Source organism: Prionailurus bengalensis, chromosome E4, assembly GCF_016509475.1.
Source record: "Prionailurus bengalensis isolate Pbe53 chromosome E4, Fcat_Pben_1.1_paternal_pri, whole genome shotgun sequence".
In the NCBI taxonomy this organism is placed as follows: Eukaryota; Metazoa; Chordata; class Mammalia; order Carnivora; family Felidae; genus Prionailurus; species Prionailurus bengalensis.
Window position 1 is genome coordinate 3,522,193 of NC_057360.1, and position 25,796 is coordinate 3,547,988.

Genomic DNA, 25,796 nt, shown 5'->3' on the forward strand with positions numbered 1-25,796 from the left:
AGCCAGTCATCTTTCCAGTTTCTGAGTGGTTTTGTATAGCAAATTTGGAACCTGATGCTTCTGATTTATCATTTAAGAGTTCTGAAAAGCAACAACCCATCTTACAATAATTAAATGGATCTTTTTTATTAAGTAAAAGAATTTAACTCTGTTACTGAACATGTGTTTCTCCTTATAGGATGTTAAATTGCATTATTGTGGAATCGCTCATTTCATCGGTAGGAACAGATCCAAATTTTGTGGGGTGCAGGTTTATACAACTTTAGCGAGCAATAGAAACTCTATACTCATTTAGTGCTAATTCTCCATTCCCTTCCCCCAGCACTTAATAACTGATATTCTACTTTTTGTCTCTATGAATTTGTCGATTCCAGAAACCGTACGATATTTGTTGTTTTGTGTCTGCAGTATTTCACTTAGCATGATTTCAAGGTTCATCCACATTATAATGTATTAGAATTTCATTTTTAATGCTGAGTAATATTCCATTGTATGTATATACCACATTTTGTTTATTCACCTGTTGACGCACACTTGGATTGTTTCTGCATTTTGGCTACTGTGGATAATGCTGCTATGAACATGGGTGTGCAATCTCTTGTAGTTCCTGCTTTCAAATCTTTTGGGTATTGGGGGACTTCTTTTAAGAAAAAGGATACAGGGGCGCCTGGGTGGCTCAGTCTGTTGAGTGTCTGACTATTGATCTTGGCTCAGGTCATGATCCCCAGGTCGTGGGATCAAGCTCTGCATATAACTCTGCACAGAGCCTGAAGCCTGCTTAAGATTCTCTCTCTTTCTCTCTCTCTCTCTCTCTCAAATGAAAAAAAAACAAAATCAAAACAATGAGTATGACTGTAAGCACAAAAGGGAGTATTTGGAATGAGAAAAGAAGTTACAACAACAAAAAAATTTTAAGCTGATAAGTACCACAAATATCACGAAATCCAGAAAAAAATTATTAACTATGATAGAGCCCTTGATACTTCCCCCCCCCTACATTTTAGGTTGCATATTCTTTGATCACTTCTTTACAAGACAATAATTTTATAATACCAGTTTCTTTTTTAAATTTATTTATTTTTTGTATTTTTAAAAAATTTATATCCAAGTTAGCTAACATATAGTGTAATAGTGACTTCAGGAGTAGAATTTAGTGATTCATCACTTATATATAACACCAGTGCTAATCCCAACAAGTGCCCTCCTTAATGCCCATCATCCATTTAGCCCATCCCCTCCACCCAAAACCCCACTAGCAACCTTCAGTTTGTTTTCTCTATTTAAGAGTCTCTTATGGTTTGTCTCTCTCTGTGTTTTTCTATTATTTTTGCTTCCCTTCCATTATGTTCATCTGTTTTGTTTCTTAAATTCCACACGAGTGAAATCATATTTGACTTTCTCTGACTGACCTATTTCACTTAACATAATACACTCTAGTTCCATCCACCTTGTTGCAAATGGCAAGATTTCATTCTTTTTTTTTTAAATGCTAATTTTTGAAGGGGAGAGAGACAGAGCATGATTGGGGGAGGGGCAGAGAGAGAGGGAGACACAGAATCTGAAGCAGGCTCCAGGCTCTGAGCCATCAGTACAGATCACGGTGCGGGGCTTGAACCCACGAACCATGAGATCATGACCTGGGCCGAAGTCAGATGCCTAACTGACTGAGCCACCCAGGTGCCCCTAGATTTCATTCTTTTTGATCACCGAGGAATACTCCATTGTATATATATACCACATCTTCTTTCTCCATTCATCAGTTGATAGACATTTGGATTCTTTCCAGACTTTGGCTCTTGTCAATAGTGCTGCTGTAAACATTGGGTGCATGTGTCCCTTCGAATCAGCACTCTTGTATCCTTTGGATAAATACTTAGTGGTGCAATTACTGGGTCATAGGGTAGTTCTGTTTTTAATTTTTTGAGGAACCTCCACACTGTTTTCCAGAATTGCTGCACCAGTTTGCATTCCCACCAGCAGTGAACAAGTGTTCCCCTTTCTCCACATCCTTGTCTGAGTTGTTAATTTTAGCCATTCTGACAGGCATGAATGAGGTGGTATCTCATTGTGGTTTTGATTTGTATTTCTCTGATGATGAGTAATGTTGAGCATCTTTTCATGCGTCTGTTAGCCATCTGGATGTCTTCTTTGGAGAAGTGTCTGTTCATTTCTTTTGCCCATTTCTTCACTGGATTATTTGTTTTTTGGGGGTGTTGAGTTTGCTAAGTTCTTAATAGATTTTAGACACTAACCCTTTATCTGATTTGTCATTTGCAAATATCTTCTCCCATTCTGTCAGTTGCCTTTTAGTTTTGCTGATTGTTTCTTTCCCTGTGCAGAAGTTTTTTAATCTTAACGATGTCCCAATAGTTCATTTTTGCTTTTGTATCTCTTGCCTCTGGAGATATGTCAAGTAAGAAGTTGCTGTGGCTGAGGTCAAACAGGTTATTGCCTGTTTTCTCTTCTAGGATTTGATGGCTTCCTGTCTTATGTTTAGATCTTTCATCCATTTTGAGTTTATTTTTGTGTATGGTGTAAGAAAGTGGCCCAGGTTCATTCTTTGGCACGTTGCTGTCTAGTTTTCCCAACACCATTTGCTAAAGAGACCGTCTTTTTTCCACTGCATATTCTTTCCTGCTTTGTCAAAGATTAGTTTGCCATACGTTTCTGGTCCATTTCTGGGTTCCCTAGTCTGTTCCATTGACCTATGTGTCTGCTCTTGTGCCAGTACCATAGAGTCTTGATGATGACAGCTTTGTGATACAGCTTGAAGTCTGGAATTGTGATGCCTCCAGCTTTGGTTTTCTTTTTCAGGATTGCTTTGTCTATTTGGGGTCTTTTCTGGTTCCACACAAATTTTAGGATTATTTGTTCTAACTCTGTGAAGAATGCTGGTATTATTTTGATAGGGATTGCTGGATCCTGGTTTTTAAAAGAAAGCTACAAGAGCCATTCTTAAAATGAATATAGTTTTTACTTGGTAGCATAGAATAATCTTCCTTGGGGTGATGATATTGTAGTCCTACTGTGTATTTTTATTCTGAGGAAATGCATGTGGCAGTATTTAATTATGAAATGTTATAATGCATCAGTTATGAGATTTCATGACGATTGCAGCTTACCTTTATATGATTCAACAACACAACTTACTTTCAAGGGGTTCAACAACCATACCTACATACTTGGGGAGAGAAAATGGACAGAAATGGCAAAATGCTAAGAACTGTGTGATCTAGGAGTAGGGTCCCCAACAAAATACCGAGTGTGTGTGAACACCGCTGCTCTCGCGGAGCCACCCTGGAACCTGCCGCCAAACCTGGGAGTTCTAGGCTGGGCCCGTGCCGACCACCCCAGGCTCCCGCCCCGGCTTGCCTCCAGACCCCGTCTGGGCATGCGCGGAGGCCCCGCGCGCCCGCCCCGCCCCTCGGGCGTACGTGAGCGCGCAGGGCGCAGGCGCGCGGCTCCCGGCGGCACGCGAGACGCCAGCTGCGGGAAGCGGAGGACGACTGAGGTGCCGACCTGAGGTGATGGAGCCGCCGAAGGTGGAAAAGTTCAGCTCCGCCAACAGGGGAAATGGGCTGCGCGCCTTGGTGCAGCTGCGCCCCGGAGAGCTGCTCTTCCGCTCGGATCCCTTGGCGTACACGGTGTGCAAGGGGAGTCGTGGCGTCGTCTGCGACCGCTGCCTCCTCGGGTACGTACAGAGCGCCCTCGCCCACCCGAGTCCGGGGCGGCGCGGGGAGACATCGTGGGGCCGCCCGCCGCGCGAGTCCGCACAGCCGTGGGTGCGCCGATATGGGGGCGCTGCCCCGATGCGCAGCCCCGCGCGGTTCCCGGACGCGCGTCGCGGCTGACAGGGTGCTGCGTGCCGGGCTTTGGGGGCGTTCCGGGCTCAGCCCTTCCAGCTCTGGTGGGGGGGGGGCGGTTTGCGGAGCTGGACCCGCTGACACCCCCGCCCGCCCCCGGGCTGCGCTAGGAATTGGAGGGAGCCGGTGGGGGCAGAGCTGAGGAGCGGTGTTGCGCTACGGGTCATTTTCCTGGGGAACAAAAAGTCTGTGTCCTGGGCGGCCCTGGAAGTCACAATGGGCGGGGGTCGGGGTGGGCGGGTGCAGGGGTGCGTAAAAACCCGGCTCAGGGCTGAGGCCCCGCCAGCAGAGGACCGGGCTTGCGGGAGGCGGAAGAATCTCGGTGTGTACAGAACACGTTCCAGGGTCCAGGTTGTGTGTGGCCTGGGGACCCGTGGAGATGAACGGGACATCCTTAAGAATCCTGAAGGAGCACTTAAGTGAGAGCGAGAATGAATTGCAGCGAATCAGAAGGGCTGAAATAGAGACGCAGCAGTGCTGTGGGAGCACGAGTTACTGAGGGTGCGTGAAGCGCTGTGCGCGTAATGGCTAACTCTCAGCCACATAGCGGGGTGCGAGAGTCACAAGCCTGAGGCCCTGGGCGGATGTGAAGGGCTGTGCGAACGCAGGTTGTGGGAATATGCAGTACACAGGCCCAGTCATAGGAACTGTCGTCAGGCAGCGAGTGTCGCTGAGCTCCGGTGGTATGCCGGAGGGGGGCGCTCTCCAGGACTGCTCTTGCAGACCGCTTAGCCTGGGGTTTGGGTGGACGGGGGTGAGGAGGTGGTTGCGGAATTCAAATGGGTAGGTTGACCATTAATCTACCAAGGCCTGGGGCGCCTGGGTGGCCCAGTCCGTTAAGCGTCCGACCTCGGCTCCGGTTGGCTCAGGTCATGATCTCACGGTTCGTGAGTTCGAGCCCCGGGCCAGGCTCTGTGCCCACAGCTCGGAGCCTGGAGCCTGCTTGGGATTCTGTGTCTCCCTCTCTCTCTCTGCCCCTCCCCCACTTGCTCTCTCTCTGCCTCAAAATAAATAAACATTTTTGGGGCTCCTGGGTGGCTCCGTCAGTTAAGCGTCCCACTTGGGCTCAGGTCATAATCTTGAGGTTTGTGAATTCGAGCCCCGCGTGGGGCTCTGTGCTGATGGCTCAGAGCCTGGAGCCTGCTTCGGATTCTGTGTCTCCCTCTCTTTCTGGCCCCTCCCCCACTTTCTCTCTGTCTCAAAATAAATAAACATTTTTGGGGCTCCTGGGTGGCTCCGTCAGTTAAGTGTCCCACTTCGGCTCAGGTCATGATCTCACGGTTCGTGAGTTCGAGCCCCACGTCAGGCTCTGTGCTGACAGCTCAGGGCCTGGTGCTGCTTCCGATTCTTTGTCTCCCTCTCTCTCTGCCCCTCCCCACTTGCTCTCTCTCTGTCTCAAAATAAATAAACATTTTTGGGGCTCCTGGGTGGCTCTGTCAGTTAAGCGTCCCACTTCGGCTTAGGTCACGATCTCACAGTTTGTGAGTTCGAGCCCCACGTCAGGTTCTGTGCTGACAGCTCAGAGCCTGGAGCCCGCTTTGGATTCTGTGTCTCCCTCGCTCTCTGCCCCTCCCCACTCACGCTCTGTCTCTCTCTCTCTCTCTCCATCAAAAATAAATAAACATTAAAAAAATAAAATCTTACCAAGTCCTAATTTGATTTGTAGTTGAGGAATTTATTTAACTTTCGTATTTTAAGATCACTAAATAACAGTTGTATCTGTATCTTCCTGATGTAACCACAACAGCAACAACAAAAAAATCTGTTGAGGAGAGAGCACTTTGAAGTTTTTGTAAACTTCAGAACTTATAAAAGTTTTGAAAACAGTTAATTCCTTTGAAGACTTAACTTTTGAGGTGCCTGGGTGGCTCAGCGGGTTAAACATCCTACTCTGGATTTCAGCTCAGGTCATGATGTCACAGTTTGTGAGTTCAAGCCCCACTCAGGCTCTGTGTTGGTAGCCAGGAACCTGCTTGGGGTTCGCACTCTGCCTGTTCCTCTGCCCCTCCCCCACTTGTGTCCCTCCCCCCATAAGTAAGTAAACATTAAAAAGAAGAGACTTAACTATTTGCTGAAGTCCCCCACATTGAAAGTTACACATTAAAAGAAAAAAGCTCATTTATTTATTTTGAGCGGGGGAGGGGCAGCGAGAGAGGGAGAGAGAGAGAATCCCAAGCGGGTTCCCCAGTGTCAGCGTGGAGCCAGACGTGGGGCTCCATCTCAGGAACCATGAGATCATGACCTGAGCTGAAATCAGGAGTCAGATGCTTAACCAACTGAGCCACCCAGGCGCCCTGAAAGTTACAGACCTTTAATTCTTATTCAAGCAAATTAGAAACTTGGGCTCTTCATCCTGCTGAATCATCTGTGGGTATATTTAGAGTCTGAAGGTAGTTAGTCCACAGTAGGGAACTTGCTTGATGAAGAAGGTGTGGGTCATCATCCAGATGAAATCGGACTGGCAACGTTATTTAGTAGTTGGGACGGAAACGTTTTGGAATTAATACGTGACACATTATTAACTGAATTATCAGAGCGGAACTTGAGTCATATGACACACAGAATTGTCTCTTTTCCAAAGTAGACTACACAGACCCAGTCCTTTGTGGGTGGGATGCTTCTTTATTCACCATACTATTTCATTCCTGTTGGCTATCACTCATGTTTCTTATTGGCAAGAAGTTACTTGTTAGTTATGCTTTAAGCAAAAAAGGAATTAAAAAGGAATTAAATGCAAGAGCATTGGGGAGATCTTAGCATTGGTTTGAGGTCTGGAGGAGCTCCAGTTCTGCTAGTGGGCAGGAACCAAGGAAAGTTGCACAGTCAGGATTACAGTTCAGAAGCAGTTGGGGTTGAGACCTGGGGAGTGGGTCACTTTTGATGCTATCTGGTAATACTGGTTTTTACGGCATGTATTACCAGCACCTTGATCCTGGGCCCTGCTGCTGCTGCCACGGCTGCTTGGGAAACTGGGTATTGCTGGAAAGTTGCTTTCTCAACCATATTTCTTTGTGGTATTAGCTTCTGATTCAAAATCGTCAGTGGGTGTCTTGGATTGGCTGGGATTAGGTCACTGCCTGCATCCTAGCTGCAATGGAATTTGAGAAGGTAAGTATTAGGCCTTTTTGGCTTTTAGGAAAGGAGGCAGGCTCTGTTTCCACCAGTGTTCAGATAGTGGGGAAATTAGCAAACATAAACATAGGAAAAGGGATCTCAGTAAATGCCAAGCATCCAAACTAAAACAAACTAAAGGAAGTTTCATACTAACACACTCATTTAGTAGCGCTCTACACAAAAAACACATTTGCACTTATTTTGGATTGCTAGGATATATTCACTTGTGCTGTCATAGTAGGTGCTCTGTTGAACACTTCCACGTAAGTGGTTGTCGTATTTCTCAAGTTTTCTACCACAACTGAATGACCATCACTGGGATAAAGTTTCTGTGTTGTCATCTTGTAAGTGAAATTCATTCATCCTTAATTGTATGTATTAGGTAGTCTTTCAATTTTTGAGACCCTAATGCCTGACACATAGTAAGCTTTTAGTTTGTGTTACAGACATCTTGTCGAATTTTCCTCTAGCTGTCCTTGCCCTTCTGTCTTCCTTTTGAATCAAGAAATGGTGGGGCGCCTGGGTGCCTCAGTCGGTTGAGCACCCTACTTCGGCTCAGGTCATGATCTCGCAGTTGGTGAGTTCGAGCCCTGTCTCAGGCTCTGTGATGATAGCTTAGAGCCTGGAGCCTGCTTTGGATTCTGTCTCGTCTCTGTCTCTGTCTCTGTCTCTGTCTCTGCCCCTCCCCTGCTTGTGCCTGTGCACTGTCTCTCAAAAATAAGTAAGTATTAAAAAAAATTAAAAAAGAAATGAAATGAAAATATTAGTTTGTAGCAATAACAGTTTTGGGGTGGGGGTGGCAACATAAAATAACAGATATTTATTATAATTTCTTTATTACTTCACTCTACCTGATTTCCTTTAGCCTTGGGGTATTTGAACAGTGCTTTAGTTCTTGCCTATTTATTTATTTATTTATTATTTTTATATATATATTTTTTTATTATATGAAATTAATTGTCAAATTAGTTTCCATATGCCTAGTTATTTTTATTAACAGAGAAACTTGAATTTGCTTCATGGCTTCCCTTGCTTTTTTCCTCTCATTAAGGATTGGCTTCTGGTTTTTTATGTTGCAAGTGAAAAAAAATGATGTATATAAATTGGGGAAGGATTAAATGATACGAAATTGTGACCTGAAATAATTTATATTATCCTTTTTCTGTATTCCTCACCTCTTTAGTTTGATAGCTGGAACAGATGGACAAACAGGTTATTTGTGTTTTCTCTTTTGGTAAATGCAGCATATAAAATTCCATTTGTAATTATTTTGTTTGTAAAACTTACCTGTTTAGTGACCTAACTCTCTCCTGTTATGTCCTTGGAGCCTAGCACACAGGAGATGGTAACTGTTGAAGTTGTGAAAGGATAGTATTTTAGGGAATTTTAAGTCACTGTATGTTTGTTTTTGGTTTTCAAAAGTTCCAAGTTGCCTGTAGCTTCCTATCAAGAACTTCCTCTGACATACTCTAATGATAGTTTCTTCTATGGGCTAAGGAGGATACGATATCTCTTCTGTCATTATGGCTGAACTTGAGGCTAGTGCCTCTCAGGAGGACGGAAGATGAATTGGAAATGGAAAGTCCATCTTTTTCAGCCCTGAATTATGGGAAGAAGGGGGACAGAGGTAGGGAAAACAGATTGTGAGAAATACATGTTTTTTCTTTTTTCTTTCTTTCTTTCTTTCTTTCTTTTTTTTTTGGAAAGATTTTACTTTTTAAAGAGTAATCTCAATAACCTGGCAATCTAGAGTCCCATGGTCCACTGATTGAGACAGGCAGCTGCTCCAGAAATACATGTTTTGAGCTTCCTTGTCTGGCCAAAGTTCTGGGGTTAGGATGAGGGTGTTAAATAGGTTGAAGGGACAGTCCAAAGTAGAAGGCTTTTGATGGGGTCTGTGGCTGGTTCTGTCAGTAGAGCATGCAACTTGATTTCAGGGTCATGAGTTCAGGCCTCATATAGGGTGTAGGGCTTACTTAAAAACGAACAAACAAAAAGGCTCGAAAGGAGAAAGTCTTTGGCTGTGCTCCTTGTTTGGAATCTCTAGAGGGCATAGCTATGTGGGTTAATGCTGTGACAACACGGGGGTAGAGCACAGTAAGGGTAGAAGGAAGTGGATAGATAGATGGATGAGCCTGGGGAAGCTAAATAGTTCTCATGCCACTGTGAGGGATGCGGAGGAGCTGAGAGTCCTGGTAGACAGCAGGCATCATACCATTCTAGACTGAAGGTCAGGATCATGGATACAGGGGTAGGAGCAGGCATGACATCCCAAAAGGTGAGATGGCACCAGTCCAGCCATGGGATGTGATCTCCTCTTTGCAGCAGAGCTCAGTGAGCATCCACAGAGACACGAAGATCCTAGGTCTTCTTGCCACTATAAGGATGTCCCTTCAGCCCCATTTGGATAAAAATTTACCTGAAAGCAGCTATTTAACCCAGCTCTGGTAAGGAGATAAACTTAAATGTCTGAATATTAACTGGAAGAGACCGACATATTATCTGGCGAATTTTAAGTTTCTGGCCATCTCCTAGGGTGGGTGTTCGTAAGGAAGATTAGATTAATTATTAGAAAAAACAGCCCTATGTTCATGATACAGACTTGATCTGTTCTAGAAAATAAAGCAGCTACATTTGAGTTACAGTGTGGATAGATATGACCAGGTAATAAAGGGCAAAAAAGGAACAGTGTGTGGTGAGATGATATAATCCATCTTGGCTAAGGACTGAACCTAGCGTGGAGGCAGGAATACCTTCATGTACTGAGGTAAGAAGAAGAGTGCCAGAGAAGGCAACAGTGGTGATTGAAAGGTTTGAGGACAGCTGGGAAAGTGACTAGTCTTGCTGAGTGACTCAGTCTTAGAGAAGAGAAGGTTTGAAATATTCTAGAAGAGTGAATTGCCTAGTGAAATATAGTAGGATAGCTTGGGCGTGCCGAGGGTCCACTTAAAACTTGTGTTCATTCATTTAAAGTGAGAGCAGTCAGGGGAGGGCTTTTTTCTCACCCTGCGGTCAGCTACTTGACTGTGAGTTAGGTTTACCCAGGATTGCCGGGTTAGTTTAGTGGATGGAGAGTGGGCGAAGGAAGTTGAAGTTGTAGGCAAGGCAGGGATAATCAGGCACCATGATTTTTGAGCAAGGGACTTAGGTCATAAGGAGGGGAGAGTGATGGACAGTGGGCTGTGATGAAATCCGTGGATTAGGGGACATGATGTGGTCAAGGGAGAGGTGGAGTGGCCAGAGTGGGCTGACTTGATGTGCATATACATGCACGTGTGCTTTAGAAGTGGTGTGTGTGTGCTGGAGCAAGAGGGTTTAAGCTGTGGCAGAAAGTGGCGGAGATAGGGGAGAAGATTGTTAGAATGAGCAGCAAACTGAGAGGCTGAGGTGTTAGATGAATTTTCTAAGTGAAGGTACCAGGAACGTTAGGCATTGGAATGAATAGTTTTGGCAAAGGCAGAAATTCTCACATTGGCTTCCTAAGCCAAGATTTAAGGGCCTGTGGAGAACGAGCCAAGTGGAGACAGATGGGCACTCACCTCTGTTCACGTAATGGGTAAAAGGCATTCTGTGGGTTTTCAGCTGGTTTAGTGAAATAAGTCAGCAACAGGTGCTGGTGAACTGTTGTTGTGTTATAGACTCTTCTTGGGAAGGCGGGAGGTGGGCTTTGGAGGTTGAAGGAAGGACCTCAAAGAGTAGAACCTTGAGAGATGGCTTGAAGTCAGGACTTGCAGATTCCTGGGCACTGGCTAATGGATATACCTGAGCATCAAGGAAGGACTGATAATAAGGTGGGTGGGAAAGGACTCTATGGATATGAATTCCCTTTTTCTTTTTGAGTGGGAGTTATAATTCCTGTTTCTTTTGCTTCTTTTTCTTCTGCAAGGAAGTTTGGGAAAGGGCTGTGTGGCAGAGTTCTGAGCCTGCAAACATTTGGTCCATGTGAATGCCACAGCAGAGGACATTCTTAATCAGACAGGATGACCTGCTTTGTGGATAGCAGTAAGTTATTCTTCTTCAGACAGCCTGGTGATTGTTCAGAGGTCTCATGAACAGAGCAACTGTGGGGACAGGGATGGAGATCGGTGCCTGGAACTCAAAAGTTCAGACTTCCCCTCACCATGGTCATTGTGGCTTCTGCTGGTACAGAGTGCCCAGTTTGGGATCCTGGGTTCCCCCACATGGCAACACATCTTTGGGACCAGCCAGCCAGCTGGTGTCAGGTTTTTATCATAGACCCTTTTGTCATGGGAAGGATCACTGATTTGTTCATATTGAAACATTCTGTTTTTTCCCCCCTGCACTTTGATTTGCCTTTCTCTACCTGTGCTTCCATCTCTGAAACCTACTAACAGTCTTCTGTAGAGCTTCTCAGGTTGCCTCAGACCTTCACAGAAGGAGAATTGAAGCAATGGGTTAATGTCTGTGGTTTGCCTGCTGTTGACATATGCTGTCATTTGAGGTACCTGATACCATAGAGCAGTGCTTTTCTCAAAGTTTTCAGTGTCAGAACCCACTCTTAAAAATTGGGAAGGATTTCATAGGAGAGTCTTTAAATAAAAACAGTTATTTAGGACTGAAGAGGATTTACTTATGTGGCTATCTCTATTGACTTTACTGCATAAAAAAAACTGGTAAGTTTGAAAATATGTATTCAAACATAATTATTACATTTTAACAAAGTTTTTTTTTTTTTTAAATTTTTTTTTTTCAACGTTTATTTATTTTTGGGACAGAGAGAGACAGAGCATGAACGGGGGAGGGGCAGAGAGAGAGGGAGACACAGAATCGGAAACAGGCTCCAGGCTCTGAGCCATCAGCCCAGAGCCCGACACGGGGCTTGAACCCACGGACCGCGAGATCGTGACCTGGCTGAAGTCGGACGCTTAACCGACTGCGCCACCCAGGCGCCCCATTTTAACAAAGTTTTTAGTGAAACAAACTTTTTCGTTAAAAAACATTTTGTTTTTAGTTTATTCATTTATTTTGAGTGAGAGAGATAGTGAGTGAGGGAGGGAGGGGCAGAGGGAGAGGGAAAGAGAATCCCAAGTAGGCCCTGCAATGTCTGCGCAGAGCCTGACGTGGGGCTTGATCCCACGAACCGTGAGATCATGACCTAAGCCAGAATCAAGAGTTGAACGCTTAAGTGACTGAGCCACCCACGTGCCCTGGGATGGTGATTAATGTGGATTATCAAGGGAAAGTAAGAGAGCTCCCTTCTAGTTACTTGTCACCACGGTATGTGACGATTGAATATTATTACTCAGTATCTAATATTCATTACTATTAGCAATGCCAGGCATGATTTTAAGTGCTTTATTTTGTGTATTATTTCACTTAATTCTCATGATAACCTGAAAAAAGTGTCTATTATGTTCCTTATGAACACAAATATGGACTAGAGAACATTCATACGCTTGTAGGAGTGCAATTTTATAGTACCTGTAAAAATTGAGCACTGTATTTTGTTGACCCTACTTTTGGAATTCTGACAGAAATACAAATACCAGTGGTTGTACAAGGATACTTAGCATAGCAGTTTGATAATTAAAAAGGGAGAGAGAATTTTAATGTTTGTTAATAGGGGACTGGTTAAGTTATGGTGTAGCCATATTGTAGAATACTGTCTAGCTGTTCAGATTGATAGATTCATATGTACAGATGTGGATGGATGTCCATGATGCATTCCTGGGTGAATACAGTTGTAGGACAATGTATATTTCCAATAAATCTTTGTGTGAGCGTATATGTACTTGTGTGTATAGAAGAGGTTTGGAAGAACACCCCGGAATTCTAATACTTCTTGAGAATGGGACTTGGAGGCGGGAGGGAAGATATTCCTTTGTACTTTTTATATTTTGTATTTTTATCCCAGTCAAGCGTGTATTCTTTTTTGTAATTAGAAATTTAAATAAACTTTGAGAAAGTCTTTCTTAGACTTTGTTTCATTTGAAATTGTATAAAACAGCGTGTGCGGCTTGGGATGAAGATGTCTTAGAAACGCTTTCCAGCTTATGTCCCACCTTTTTTTTTTTTTTTTTTTGACACATCAGTTGATTAGACTGAGAGTGAACCTCTTGCTAGAAGGTGAGTAAGCTCACTGGCTGGTCATAGGCTCTAGAGTTTGAACTGAGGAAGGTAGGACTGCTGCCAGTCCTCATGATAGTCAGCCTCTGTGTGAGCCTGGTTATTTAACTTTTCCTTGGTATTCCTTGGTGTTCTCAGTATCCATTACTAAACTTTACTCATTTTCCTCAGCGAGCACACAAGATGACTACATTTCTCAGCCTCCTTTCAGTTTGATTGGGACCCTGTGACTCATTTTTGGCCATGGAGTGTGGGCTGGAGGTTATATAAGCCATTTCTGGGTCTGCCATAAAATATCCTGTGCATTCTTCCCTCTCTCTTGCCTTGTGGAGGCCATGAATTGAGTTGGAGAAACAAGCATGAGTCAGAGCTTGGAGGAGAGTTGCTCTGATGAATTGCCCTACATGCATCAGATTTAGTAGGAGCTAGAAATAAATGTCTATTTAGTTGAGTCACTTAGAGCAGCTCACTTAGAGCAGCCCTTCTTGAACTTTAACGTGCAAATAAATCACCTGAAGATTTTGTTCAAGTAGATTCTGATTTGGTAAGGTCTGGGTTGGGTATGAGATTCTCATTTCCTTCCCTTCCCTTCCCTTCCCTTCCCTTCCCTTCCCTTCCCTTCCCTTTTTTTTAATTTTTAAAGTGATCTCTACACCCAACATGGGGCTTGGACTCACAACCCCAAGATCAAGAGTTGCATACTCTACTGACTGAGCCAACCAGGCACCCTGGGATTCTGCATTTCTAACAAGCTCCTAGGTGATGCTAAAGCTGATCACATATGAGTAGCAGAGACCTCAAAGGGTTAAATTAGATGACATATAGCCCACTGTAAGTACTCCGTAAGCACTTACCGAGTGGATAGGATAGCATCCTGAAACAGCTCATATTCAGTGAATATGAGGAAAAGCAACTAGGGACTCTGCATTTATAATCAAGTATTCGAATTATTCCTAAGTATATATCTATTGTCTTATGTATCATGGGCTGTGAGTTAGTTTTAGTATTATGTGTGCAGAAAATATGTGAAATTAGAACCTGGAGTTATTTGTAAGATCATTTTGAACATTTACCTTTTGACATACATTCATTTTGGTGTTTCAAATTGTTACTTGTTTCTTTAGCTACTTTCATGGAAAAGTAACCTCTTTCTTCTCATTATAATTAAAATTCTTTTTATACTTGTGTTTGGCAATAATTTCAAATTTACAGAAAAGTTGCAAGAATAAGAATGGGACAAAAAAATTATGGATGCCCTTTACCCAGATTAAATTATTAACATTTGATATCATTTACACACTCCTCCCTGTCCTCCTTTAAGCCCCCATCTTTATCCACATGTACATATATTCTTTCTGATTATGTAACTTCCATATATCCTGGCCCTTTATCCTAAATAATGTGTATACCCAACAAGTAGGAAAGTTGTATATATTAACTTCAAATTTAACATTACCATAATACTTTATTTTTTTTTTTTAACGTTTATTTATTTTTGAGACAGAGGGAGATAGAGCATGAATGGGGGAGGGGCAGAGAGAGAGGGAGACACAGAATCGGAAGCAGGCTCCAGGCTCTGAGCCATCAGCCCAGAGCCCGACGCGGGGCTTGAACTCACAGACCGCGAGATCGTGACCCAGGCTGAAGTCGGATGCTTAACCGACTGAGCCACCCAGGTGCCCCACCATAATACTTTACTATCTGTATTTCCGTTTTGCCAGATGACCAAATAATGTTCTTCATAGTATTTTTTCCCCTTTTTATACAGGGTCTAGGGTCGTGTCTTGTATTTATTTGTCTTATCTTTGGCCTTCTTTAACATTTCACAAGTTTTCTTTGTCATTGAATACTGACTCCCCCTCCCCTCCCCTTCTCTTCCCCTCCTCTCCTTCTTCTCCCACCCCCTCCCTCTCTCTCCCCCCTTTTCCTCTCCCCCTCTTCCCCTTGCCTCCCTATTCCCTTCCCTTCCATTTTAATATAACTTTCCTCATTTTGGGTTTATCTAGTGTTGCTTCATGGTTAGATTGGGTTATGTATTCTCAGCTGTGATGCTACATGGTTGGGGTATCCTCAGGGTATCCTATTTGGAGGTTCACAAGGTGTAGCTGCCTTTCATTGGTGGTGTTAAACCCAGTCAAGCTGTTGTCTTGTTTTCCACTGTGTGCAGTCCCCTCATCTCCTAACTAATAATCTGTGGGAAGACATTTTAAGACCATGGAAACTCCTGTTCATTAACATTTCCCTCTAGATTGAGCATCCATGGATGATTCTTGATTGAATCTGTGGTATGGCATTTGCAAAATGCTCATTTTCTAACTACAGCACTCCCCCACACTTAGCAGTTAGCATTCAGCTTAGCATTTTACCATAGGCAAGGGCACATCCTTCTTCCTCATTATTTGTCTTTTTATGAATTTCCATTTTTTCCACTGATTTATAATTAATTGCGTACCTAATTATTTTGGCGCTCAAATTGTACCAGATTTTTTTTAAATGTTTATTTATTTTTATTTAATTTTTTTTTTGAGAGAGAGAGGCAGAGTGTGAGTGGGGGAGGGGCAGAGAGAGAGGGAGACACAGAATGTGAAGCAGGCTCCAGGCTCTGAGCTGTCAGCACAGAGCCCGACGTGAGGCTCGAACCCACAAACTGTGAGATCATGACCTGAGCTGAAGTTGGATGCTTAACCGACTGAGCCACCCAGGCGCCCCTGTACCAGACTTTTTTAGTAGGAAAGCTTTCAAGGTGGGTATTCTGTCCTTTAACTTTTTTTTTAATGTTTATTTTTGAGAGAGAGAGAGAGAGAGAGGGAGAGAGCAAGTAGGGGAGGCGCAGAGAGAGAGGGAGACAGAGTATCCGAAGAGGATCCAAATGTGGGGCTTGAACTCAGGAACTGTGAGATCATGACCTGAAGTGAAGTTGGACGCTCAACAGACTGAGCCTTCCAGGAGCCCCCCCATTCCCCCCTTTTTAAGCATTTCTTTACTTTCTGGTATAACAGATGTTTTAGGCTCATCTGGTAATTATCCTGCCCAATCCTGGAATCAGTATATCTCTGAGGACTCCTGGATTCTTTTAGTGGGGAATAATGTTGGATACCAAGATCTGATGCTGGGTGTGCTCACTGCTACTGGAATGTCTTTGCTTTGACCTTTTTAGCAGACAAAGTTGTGAAGTATGCAGGTTCATGAAAATGTGTGTACATATGCATATATGTATATATACTTTAGAATGTCATGGGTTCACACCAATACTTTCAAGTCAGATTTGTCTCTTTAGGGTTCTTTCTTGCCTTTCTCCATTACATAATTGTATATTTCTTCTGCTTCAGTGACTCTCTTAGTAACAACATCAACCTGTTTACTCATTTATTGAACTCTGTATCTCATCTAAAATTGTTCCAAATTGTTACATCTACATATTAAAAAAAAAAGCTCCTACTTGGGACTGAATTTGTTTACAGTGTACCTTTCCCTGCTGCTCTGCTGAAGACTGATAGTGTATAGTTAAATACTGTACCCGTTTTGTATTCTTTTTTCCCTTTAATGTATTTACTGGTATTAATTAGAAATATAATTGAGTTCATTTGTTTTACTGTGCTTTCAGTTTTAGATTTTCCTGCCCCCCCCTTTTTTTTTTTTTAATTTTTTTTTCAACGTTTTTATTTATTTTTGGGACAGAGAGAGACAGAGCATGAACGGGGGAGGGGCAGAGAGAGAGAGGCAGACACAGAATCGGAAACAGGCTCCAGGCTCTGAGCCATCAGCCCAGAGCCCGACGCGGGGCTTCAACTCACGGACCGCAAGATCGTGACCTGGCTGAAGTCGGACGCTTAACCGACTGCGCCACCCAGGCGCCCCTCCTGCCCCCCTTTCTTGAAAGCAAGAGAGAGAGAGAGAGAGAGAGAGAGAGAAAGAGAGAAAGAGAGAGAGAGAGAATGCATGCCAGTGGGACAGAGGGGGAGAAAGAGAGAATCTCAAGCAGGTTCCACGCTCAGTGAGATCATGAAATTATGACCTGAGCCGAAATCAAGAGTTAGATGCTTAACCAACTGAGCCACTTAGGTGCCCCGAATCTTTTTTATTCTTTTGTGTATGTTCCATAGTTTCTGATTTCCTCTGCTTGGCCATTTGTGTAATTTCTAGTATTTTGCAAATGTGAATAATCCTTGTAATTAATAACCTCACACTTAAGTGTTTTGGTACTGTTACAGGTGTATATTCAGGGTAAATTCCTGGAAGTGGGATTGCTAAGCCAAAGTGTCAATACCTGTATGGGGTGGTACCATTTTATGTTTCCATTAGCAATGTAGGAGAGTGCTTGTTTCCCTCAGTTTTGTGGACTGAGTGTATTGTTAAGCTTTTGAATTTCTGCCAATTTGATGGGTGAGAAGTGGTATCTCAGTATAGGTGTTTTTTTTTTTTTTTTTTAACGTTTATTTATTTATTTCAAGAGAGTGAAAGAGCACATGCTCAACCGGAGGAGGGGCAGAGAGAGAGGGGGAGAGAGAGAATCCCAAGCTGGCTCTACGCTGTCAGTGCAGAGTCCCCAACACAGGGCTCAAACTTACTAACCGAGAGATCGTGACCTGAGCCAAAATCAAGAGTGGGACACTTGGGGCGCCTGGGTGGCGCAGTCGGTTAAGCGTCCGACTTCAGCCAGGTCACGATCTCGCGGTCCGTGGGTTCGAGCCCCGCGTCGGGCTCTGGGCTGATGGCTCAGAGCCTGGAGCCTGTTTCCGATTCTGTCTCCCTCTCTCTCTGCCCCTCCCCCGTTCATACTCTGTCTCTCTCTGTCCCAAAAATAAATAAACGTTGAAAAAAAAAAATTTAAGAGTGGGACACTTAACTGACTGAGCCACTCCGGTGCACATCTCAGTATAGTTTTAATTTCCATTTAGGTTGCATTATCATTAAAGTTAAACATCTTTTTTTTTAAATGTATTTTTTCTTTTAAGCAAGCTTTATGCCCAATGTGGGGCTTGTACTCATGACTCTGAGCTCAAGAGTTGCATACTCCACTGACTGAGCCAGCCAGGAGCCCCTGTTAAACATTTTTTCATATGTGTAAAGGCCATATTTATATATTTTTGTGAATTGTCTGTATATATCTTTTGTCCATTTATCTGTGAGATTTTTGGTCTTTTTCCCCCCTTCGAATTTTAAGCACTTTTTTGCACATTTGCAGTATTAGCCCTCTATCTTTGATAAATATTGGAAATACTTTCTCTCAGATTATTTCATTTAACTTTGGTTATGATTGAGTAATTCACCCGTGTTTTCTTTTAGAACTTGTATACTTTAAATCTTTACATTGAGATCTCTGATTCATTTAGAATTTGTTATGTATGGGGCGCCTGGGTGGCTCAGTCGGTTAAGTATCTGACTCTTGATTCAGCTCAGGTCTTGATCTCAGGGTCTTGATCTCAGGGTCATGAGTTCAAGTCTTGTGTTGGTCTCCACACTGGCATGGAGACTACTTAAAAAAAAATTATTATGTATAGTATAAGGCATGGATCTAATTTTATCTTTTTCCAAATGGCTATCTAGCTGTCCCATCATGTGTTATTAAAAAGATTGGAGCAAATCACTGGGACAGAAAGTGTTCATATTCTAGATCATATACTAGTTGGCTCTAACTCTGGACTTCCTACTCTATTCCATTGGTCTGTTTGTATACTCATGTATCCATTTCTATTTTGTGAAGAGTTTTCAATTAAGAATAGGTGTTGAAGGGGCTCCTGAGTGGCTCAGTTGGTTAAACATCCTACTTTGACTCAGTTTATGATCTTGTGGTTTGTGGGTTTGAGCCCTGCATCAGGCTCTGTGCTGACAGCTGGAGCCTGGAGCCTGCTTTGGATTCTGTGTCCTCCTCTCTCTCTGCCCCTCCTCTGCTCCTAGTCTTTTTCTTTCTCAAAAATGAATTAACATTAAAAATTAGAGAATAGGTGTTGAATTCTGCTTTAGCATTTCATCATCTGTGGAGAGTCCTATGATTTTTTTTTCTTCCTAGACTTAATGTCCCCATTGTAAGTTTACTTAAGAAAGACTATAGAACCAAGTTATATATAAGTCTCCTTATATTTCAGGCTTGCTTGCTTAGGTAAAGAGCATCATCAAAATAAATCCATGTTTCAAAAATCCGTGTTGTGAAATTTCCTTTATTTAAAAAACTTTTTTTAATGTTTGTTTATTTTTGTGAGAGAGTGCGAGCGGAGGAGGGCAGAGACGGAGGGAGACACAGAATCCGAAGCAGGCTCCAGGCTCTGAGCTGTCAGCACAGAGCCCGATGCGGGGCTCAAACTCACAAACTGTGAGATCATGACCTGAGCTGACGTTGGTTGCTCAACTGACTGAACCACCCAGGTGCCCCTGGAGTTTGCTTTAAAGTAATGTAGTTGGGAGGTGTTGGTGGGGGTATAGGTTGTGTAAGGTTAGCCATATGTTGATAATTTTTGAAGCTGGTTGATGAATGTGTGGGGTTCCATCATACTGTTCTCTGTACTTTGGGGAATGAGTCATGCTTTCTATGATAATAGTAAAAGGAAAGAAAAGATAAAAGAACTGTCTTCAAGTGTCTGGTCATTTTTGATTAGTCATATTTAAGAATGAGGCATTAAAAAAGTTTTAGGTTGAAAAAGAACAACTCTGGGTGTCTGTTCAGATTCTTGCCCAGTGGGTATCTGTATATTTGGTCATCTGGTGTCTCCCAATTGTCAGGGTTATTCTCTGGGACTGGTGAGTTTTTCTAGACGGGGGTTATATCAATTTAGGGTTTGATCAGAGAAGCAGAATCACGGGACGACAAAGGTTAAGCGTTATAGAGATTACAGCTTACATAACTGTGGGGGTTGGTAAAGATGCTGTTGCTCTGCATCGTGGTGGCCCTCAAGTCAGTGGGGCTGGCAGAAAGAGAAGCCAGATACCGAGTGGGGGGAAGCAAGAACACATTGGAATCCAATTGGAACTAATGAGGACATATTGAAACCGGTGTCAGCCACTGCCTTCACCCTCAATGACACTGATGGCCTGCAGAAACTGCTAATGCTCTTTGCCACAGAGCTGTTCCTGTACTGGGCTCCACAACTGGGAGGAGGTTCAGGAAGAGATAGGGGAGCTGAGGGCCTGATAGGTGCCCCAGGCCAGCAAGGCAGGCCATTAGGTAGTGACCATGCACACAGGCTGCAGCAGTACCTGGCACCTACGCAAACCCTGCACGCCCTGCAGAACGTAATGACGGTCGCTTCACTTCTGCTTTCCAGATGTCACCCATCTTTTTTGGCCAACCTTAACCTAGAGTATACAGAGAAGAGATTTTGGGAACTGTAGTTCCAGCTTGCTGTGTTGCTGTGCGACGGAAGCCATCGTAGTTCATCCCTTGTCGACCATGCATACCTATTTAACCATCCTTAACTATACTTGGCGACTATAGCTAGTTTATGCTTTCACCGAACTATCCTTTGCACAGCTGAAAACACTCACCCTCTCCTGAAAAGAGCACATACAAAATCCCCTTACCAGGGTTCCCTGGGTGGCTCAGTCGGTCAAGTGTCTGACTCTTGATTTCGCTTCAGGTCATGATCTCACAGTTCGTGGGCTCAAGCCCTGTTCTTGGGCTCTGTGCTGGCAGTGTGGAGCCTGCTTGGGATTCTCTCTCCCTCTCTCTACCCCCCCCCCCTTTGCTCTTTCGCTCGCTCTCTCTCTCGATAAATAAACTTAAAAAAATTAAAAGAAATCTCTTTACCCATCCTTGGGTGACTTCATTCCTCCTGTAGCTGAATCACATTCTCCCTTTGATATTCTGTAACTTTGGTATTTTATAATCCACTGTCATTCTCCAAGATCCATCTGTCTTCTACATTGGCCAAACAGGCAAGTTAAGTGAGGATGTGGAAGTATTCTCCATCTTTGCATCTTTCTCAACATTGATGGTGGCAGTACGTCCTCCAGAAATTGCAGTATTGGTTTTGTTATACTGTCTAGGTAGGTAAAGGCATTCTAGTGGCTTCCACTTGGACTTTTACACCACAGTAGCTATTACTGTGTGCGTAAGGGAATAAGAGAGGGGATTCTGACAGTTGTTCAGGATGTCTATTTCGACTATATATTTGGGGACTGAATATCACTGCAGGGTGGATTTGGGACCTATTGGACTCACTGTGAGGTAAATGTGAGCCCAAACTGCATTGATCCTCTGACTTCCATACACTGCTCTCGCTCGCTTGCTCGCTCTTTCTTTCTTTCTTTCTTTCTTTCTTTCTTTCTTTCTTTCTTTCTCCTCCTCCTCCTCCTCCTTCTTCTTCTTCTTCTTCTCTTCTTCTTCTTCTTCTCTCTCTCTCTCTCTCTCTCTCTCTCTCTCTCTCTCTCTCTTTCTTTCTACTTATGAGACAGTGTGAACAGGGGAGGGGCAGAGAGAGGGAGAGAGAGAATCCCAAGCAGGCTCCACAAAGTCAGCACAGCATACGGTGCTATTCCTGCAAGTTTGGACCACAATGGTAATTTTGGGTTTCAGGAATTAACTTTAGTTCAGAGCTAGTTTCCAGTAGACCTCCCAAAGTCTGGTTATGTTGTCTTCCCCAGTACAAAGTCATCCTATTTTTTTTAATTTTATTTATTTTATTTATTTATTTTGAAAGAGAGATCGAGTGGGGGAGGGGCAGACAGATAGGGAGAGAGAGAATCCCAAGCAGGCTCCTCCCCGTCAGTGCAGAGCCTGGTGTGGGGCTCGAACTACCGACCATGACCTGAGCCAAAATCAAGAGTTGGATGCTCAGCTGACTGAGCCACCCAGGTGTCCCAAAGTCATCCTTATAAATGGCTATAGATCTCTTTGGGAAGGCCAGGTGGAAAATTTACAGTATCCATATTTGGCTCTGTGGTAGCATTCTTCCTTTACGGGACCTGACCTTGTCTTCATTCCAGAGACTCTGGGTCTGTGAAGTGCCTCACATCTGGGAGTTGGTAGAGGGGCCATAACTTTATTATTTTGGTGATTTAAGTCATACTTCTGTTTACCAGTTACACTATCAAGACTTAATTAGATTGCCCATCTATTTCAGTTCTGGGGACACTGTGATTACTTAGCCAATGTTAGAGATCTCTGCAGTTAAAACCTTTCTAGTTCTGTTTTGGCTGCCATTATGGTGTTCATTCCTACCGTGTCTTTGATGATTATGTGCTGCTACTTGGTCCCTGCCACCACAGGATCCCATCATCTTCTGCTCAATTTAGGAAGCCCAGTTCGATGGCAGGAGTTACCACTTTTATTCCTGGCTTCTCATGGCTAGCCATCACAGAGCTCTTGAAGGAGGCCAGAGTTCCTCTCATGAATATATTTCTCTCAGCTTGGTGAATGGAATGTTTTCTGGATCCTCCTGGGGACATGGTTAAAGGTAAGCAAGTCTTACATATTAAATCCACTCAGCATTCTGATCTTGTAAGCCATCAGATTCCATCTTCTTTAGTATCTAGAGAAGTTCTGATGTTTCACCTTCACTTAGTATAGGTCACCTTAGGGTCCAGCTTTCAGTAAACCAACCAGCCAAACTGTTAGAGTCGTTCCTAGCTGTTTGGGCCAACCTGTTGAGCACAGTTTCTGCTTAGAACACACATATCAGTGAACTCATCTTAATCCAGCATTATCTTCCACCTGAATCCAATACTCCCAACACCCTTAGGGTCCTTTCCTGTGTTCCTCAAGTTTTTGTTGATGTAAATTGACAAAATCTTGCAGTTCTTTTGGTGTGTAATGAGCCTCCCAATGCATCACACTTTTTAGCTTTATCCTTTGGGGTCTGCCAGGACTTGAGTCTGGTCATAGATCTAAAGCACTGAGAGGTGGTGGAGATAGTTCCTGAGGGGGTTCATCAGTCCTTCACACAGCCCTTATCATAGGGGAAGACCACCCTCTTCAGAGTGTTTTTACTGGTAAAAGGAATTCAACAGAATTTAGGAATTCAGGCACCAAGTTTCATGGGTTTACATCCAAGATTTAGGGTCCCACTCCTTACCAGTTTCCTAACTTTATGTAAGAGTTGAAACATGAGTTTGGAAATTCAGTTTACATTGTCACTCAGTTCCTGCTACTCCAGGTGTGGCGTGTGGGTCAGCAGCACCATTGTCCACGGGAGCTTGTTAGCAGTGCAGGTTTGTGCCACACCGCAGACTTAATCAACATACCTCTGCTTCATTATAATTTCGAGCTCTCTGCGTAATGTGTACTTTAAACTGAGAAGAATGGATTTCTGTAGGTATTTTTAAAGTTCTCAGTCTGGTTATTTGATAAATGTTTCCTTTGAAAAATTTTTTGGGGATGCTGTAATTTGATTTCACGTTTAATTCTGTATATGCTACATCTAAAATTTTTGTTGGTCAAGTTTCAGGTGATTTCTTTCTCCTTTCCATCTGGGAGTTCCCAAGTAGTCTAATTTAGATGTGATGCTCCCTCTGGTGGACACTGGGATTAAAAGCACACAGATTTTTTTCAGTATAGTGAATTTGTTGTCAGCTATTAAAACTTAATATCCCTGAGTGATCATCTTCACGAACCTCCTTTCCAATCTGTTCTCAACTTTTGACATTCACCATAGCTTTTTTTTTGAATTTGAACCATAAAAACAAAATTTTGTCATAAGTTTTTATATAAAACTCACCATAATGAAAGAACCCTGGACAAATCAATATGGTAATAGTGCCTTATTAATAGTGAGCCTGTTATTCATGTTAAAAGCGAAAAATCATGTTTGAAACTAGTTGTAAGATTGGAATTTGTGATGATCTGGGGGAGAACTGTGCCTTTGACCTATTTACAATGGGATTTATTACTACAAAATATTTTGTGCGGTGATCCCAACCCCCTCAGTTTTTGTTGTGATAATTACTTGTTAGGATGAAAATTATAAATGTCGTTGTGTGGAATAACCTTGTTTATCATATCTCGTTCTAATCTTAGAATTCAAATGTTTGCTTTCCCTGCAACACAGCTATATTTCTGAACAGTTCCTGAAAAAGCACATAACCCATTGGATAAACATCTTAGATATTTTATTTTAAAAGTAAAAATTGGGGGCACATGGGTGGCTCAGTCAGTTGAGCGTCTGGCTATCGATTTCGGCTCAGGTCATGATCTTGTGGTTTGTGACTTTGAACCCTGCATTGGGCTCTCTGCTGTGGGTACGTATCCTGCTTGGGATCCTCTGTCTCCCTCTCTCTGTCTCTTCCCTGCACGGACATTCTCTCAGTCTTTCTCTTAAAATTAAACATTAAAAAAATAAAAATTGATAAAGTCATTATTTACTTGTTTAAATACAGTAAAATCAAAAGGTATATTTTTTGTAAAAAATGTTTTCATGTTGATATATTTATTTTGAGAGAGAGAGAGAGAGAGAGCACGGTATCCTTTTTAAAAAAATGTTTTCATGTTGATATATTTACTTTGAGAGGGAGAGAAAGAATCCCACACAAGCTTCACACTGCCAGGGCAGAGCCCGATGTGGGACTTGATCCCACAAACTGTGAGACCATGACCTGAGCTGAAATCAAGAGTTGGACACTCAACCAGCTGAGCCACCAAAAGGTGCCCCAAAAAGGTATCCTTTTTGAAGTTAACTTGTTGCCATTTTGTCTTACACATGGCATAGTCATGTGTAATTTTAAACATTTAAGGGCATTTATTTCATTCTTTCTTATTGCCAGGTAGTATTCCATTGTATATATAAACCTCAGCTTGTCATTCATCAGTTGATGGACATTTAGGCTCTTTCCATAATTTGGCTATTGTTGAGAGTGCCGCTATAAACATTGGGGTACAAGTGCCCCTATGCATCAGCACTCCTGTATCCCTTGGGTAAATTCCTAGCAGTGCTGTTGCTGGGTCATAGGGTAGATCTATTTTTAATGTTTTGAGGAACCTCCACACTGTTTTCCTGACAACGTGGATGGAACTGGAGAGTGTTAGGCTAAGTGAAATAAGTCATACAGAGAAAGATACCATATGTTTTCACTCTTATGTGGATCCTGAGAAGCTTAACAGAAAACCATGGGGGAGGGGAAGGGGGAAAAAAAGTTACAGAGAGGGAAGGAGGCAAACCTAAGAGACTCTTAAAAACTGAGAATAAACTGAGGGTTGATGGGGGTGGGAGGGAGGGGAGGGTGGATGATGGGCATTGAGGAGGGCACCTGCTCGGATGAGCACTGGGTGTTGTATGGAAGCCAATGTGACAATAAATTTCATAAAAAAAAACCAAACATTTAAGGGCATTTATAGTTTCAGGTTAATAATAATTTTTTTATTCATTACTTTGGTTGAGAATCATAGTGTTAGTAAGTCCCCTGTTTTTTATTGTTTTTGTTTTAACAAAACCTTCGAGGCAAACAAAGCCTTCAAGGCAAAAATAAGAAAAACCAAATAAGGGGAAAAAGGTTAGTTTGATCATTAGATTTGATTTCATAAAAGTCAAAAACATCTGTGTGTCAAAGAACTGACTGATGGAAAAGCCAAGAAACTGAGGAAAACATTTGCAACATGGAAAGACATATCCTTAATATATAGAAATAATTTGTAACTTAATTAGAGAAAGCAGCTTACTTACCTCTTTCTGGGATTTTTCTTCTTTGTCTCTGAACAGTTCTGATCTTCAGATTTCTCTGGGATTCTTTTTTTCTCTTTAGTTTGTTTTTCAATGTTTATTTTTGAGAGAGAGCACACACCAATGTGCATGAGCAGGGGAAGGGCAG

The 25,796-nt window shown here is 42.9% G+C and overlaps 1 protein-coding gene across 1 annotated transcript in view; it reads left to right on the top strand.

The window, feature by feature from the left end:
- Window positions 1–3,431: 3,431 nt before the first annotated feature.
- Window positions 3,432–25,796, top strand: part of LOC122476129 (histone-lysine N-methyltransferase SMYD3-like) — a 368,686-nt gene continuing 346,321 nt past the window's right edge. The window contains exon 1 of the mRNA XM_043568454.1: window positions 3,432–3,691. Coding sequence (XP_043424389.1) covers window positions 3,528–3,691 — 164 coding nt within the window. The 5' untranslated portion in view covers window positions 3,432–3,527. The remainder of the gene's footprint in view (window positions 3,692–25,796) is intronic.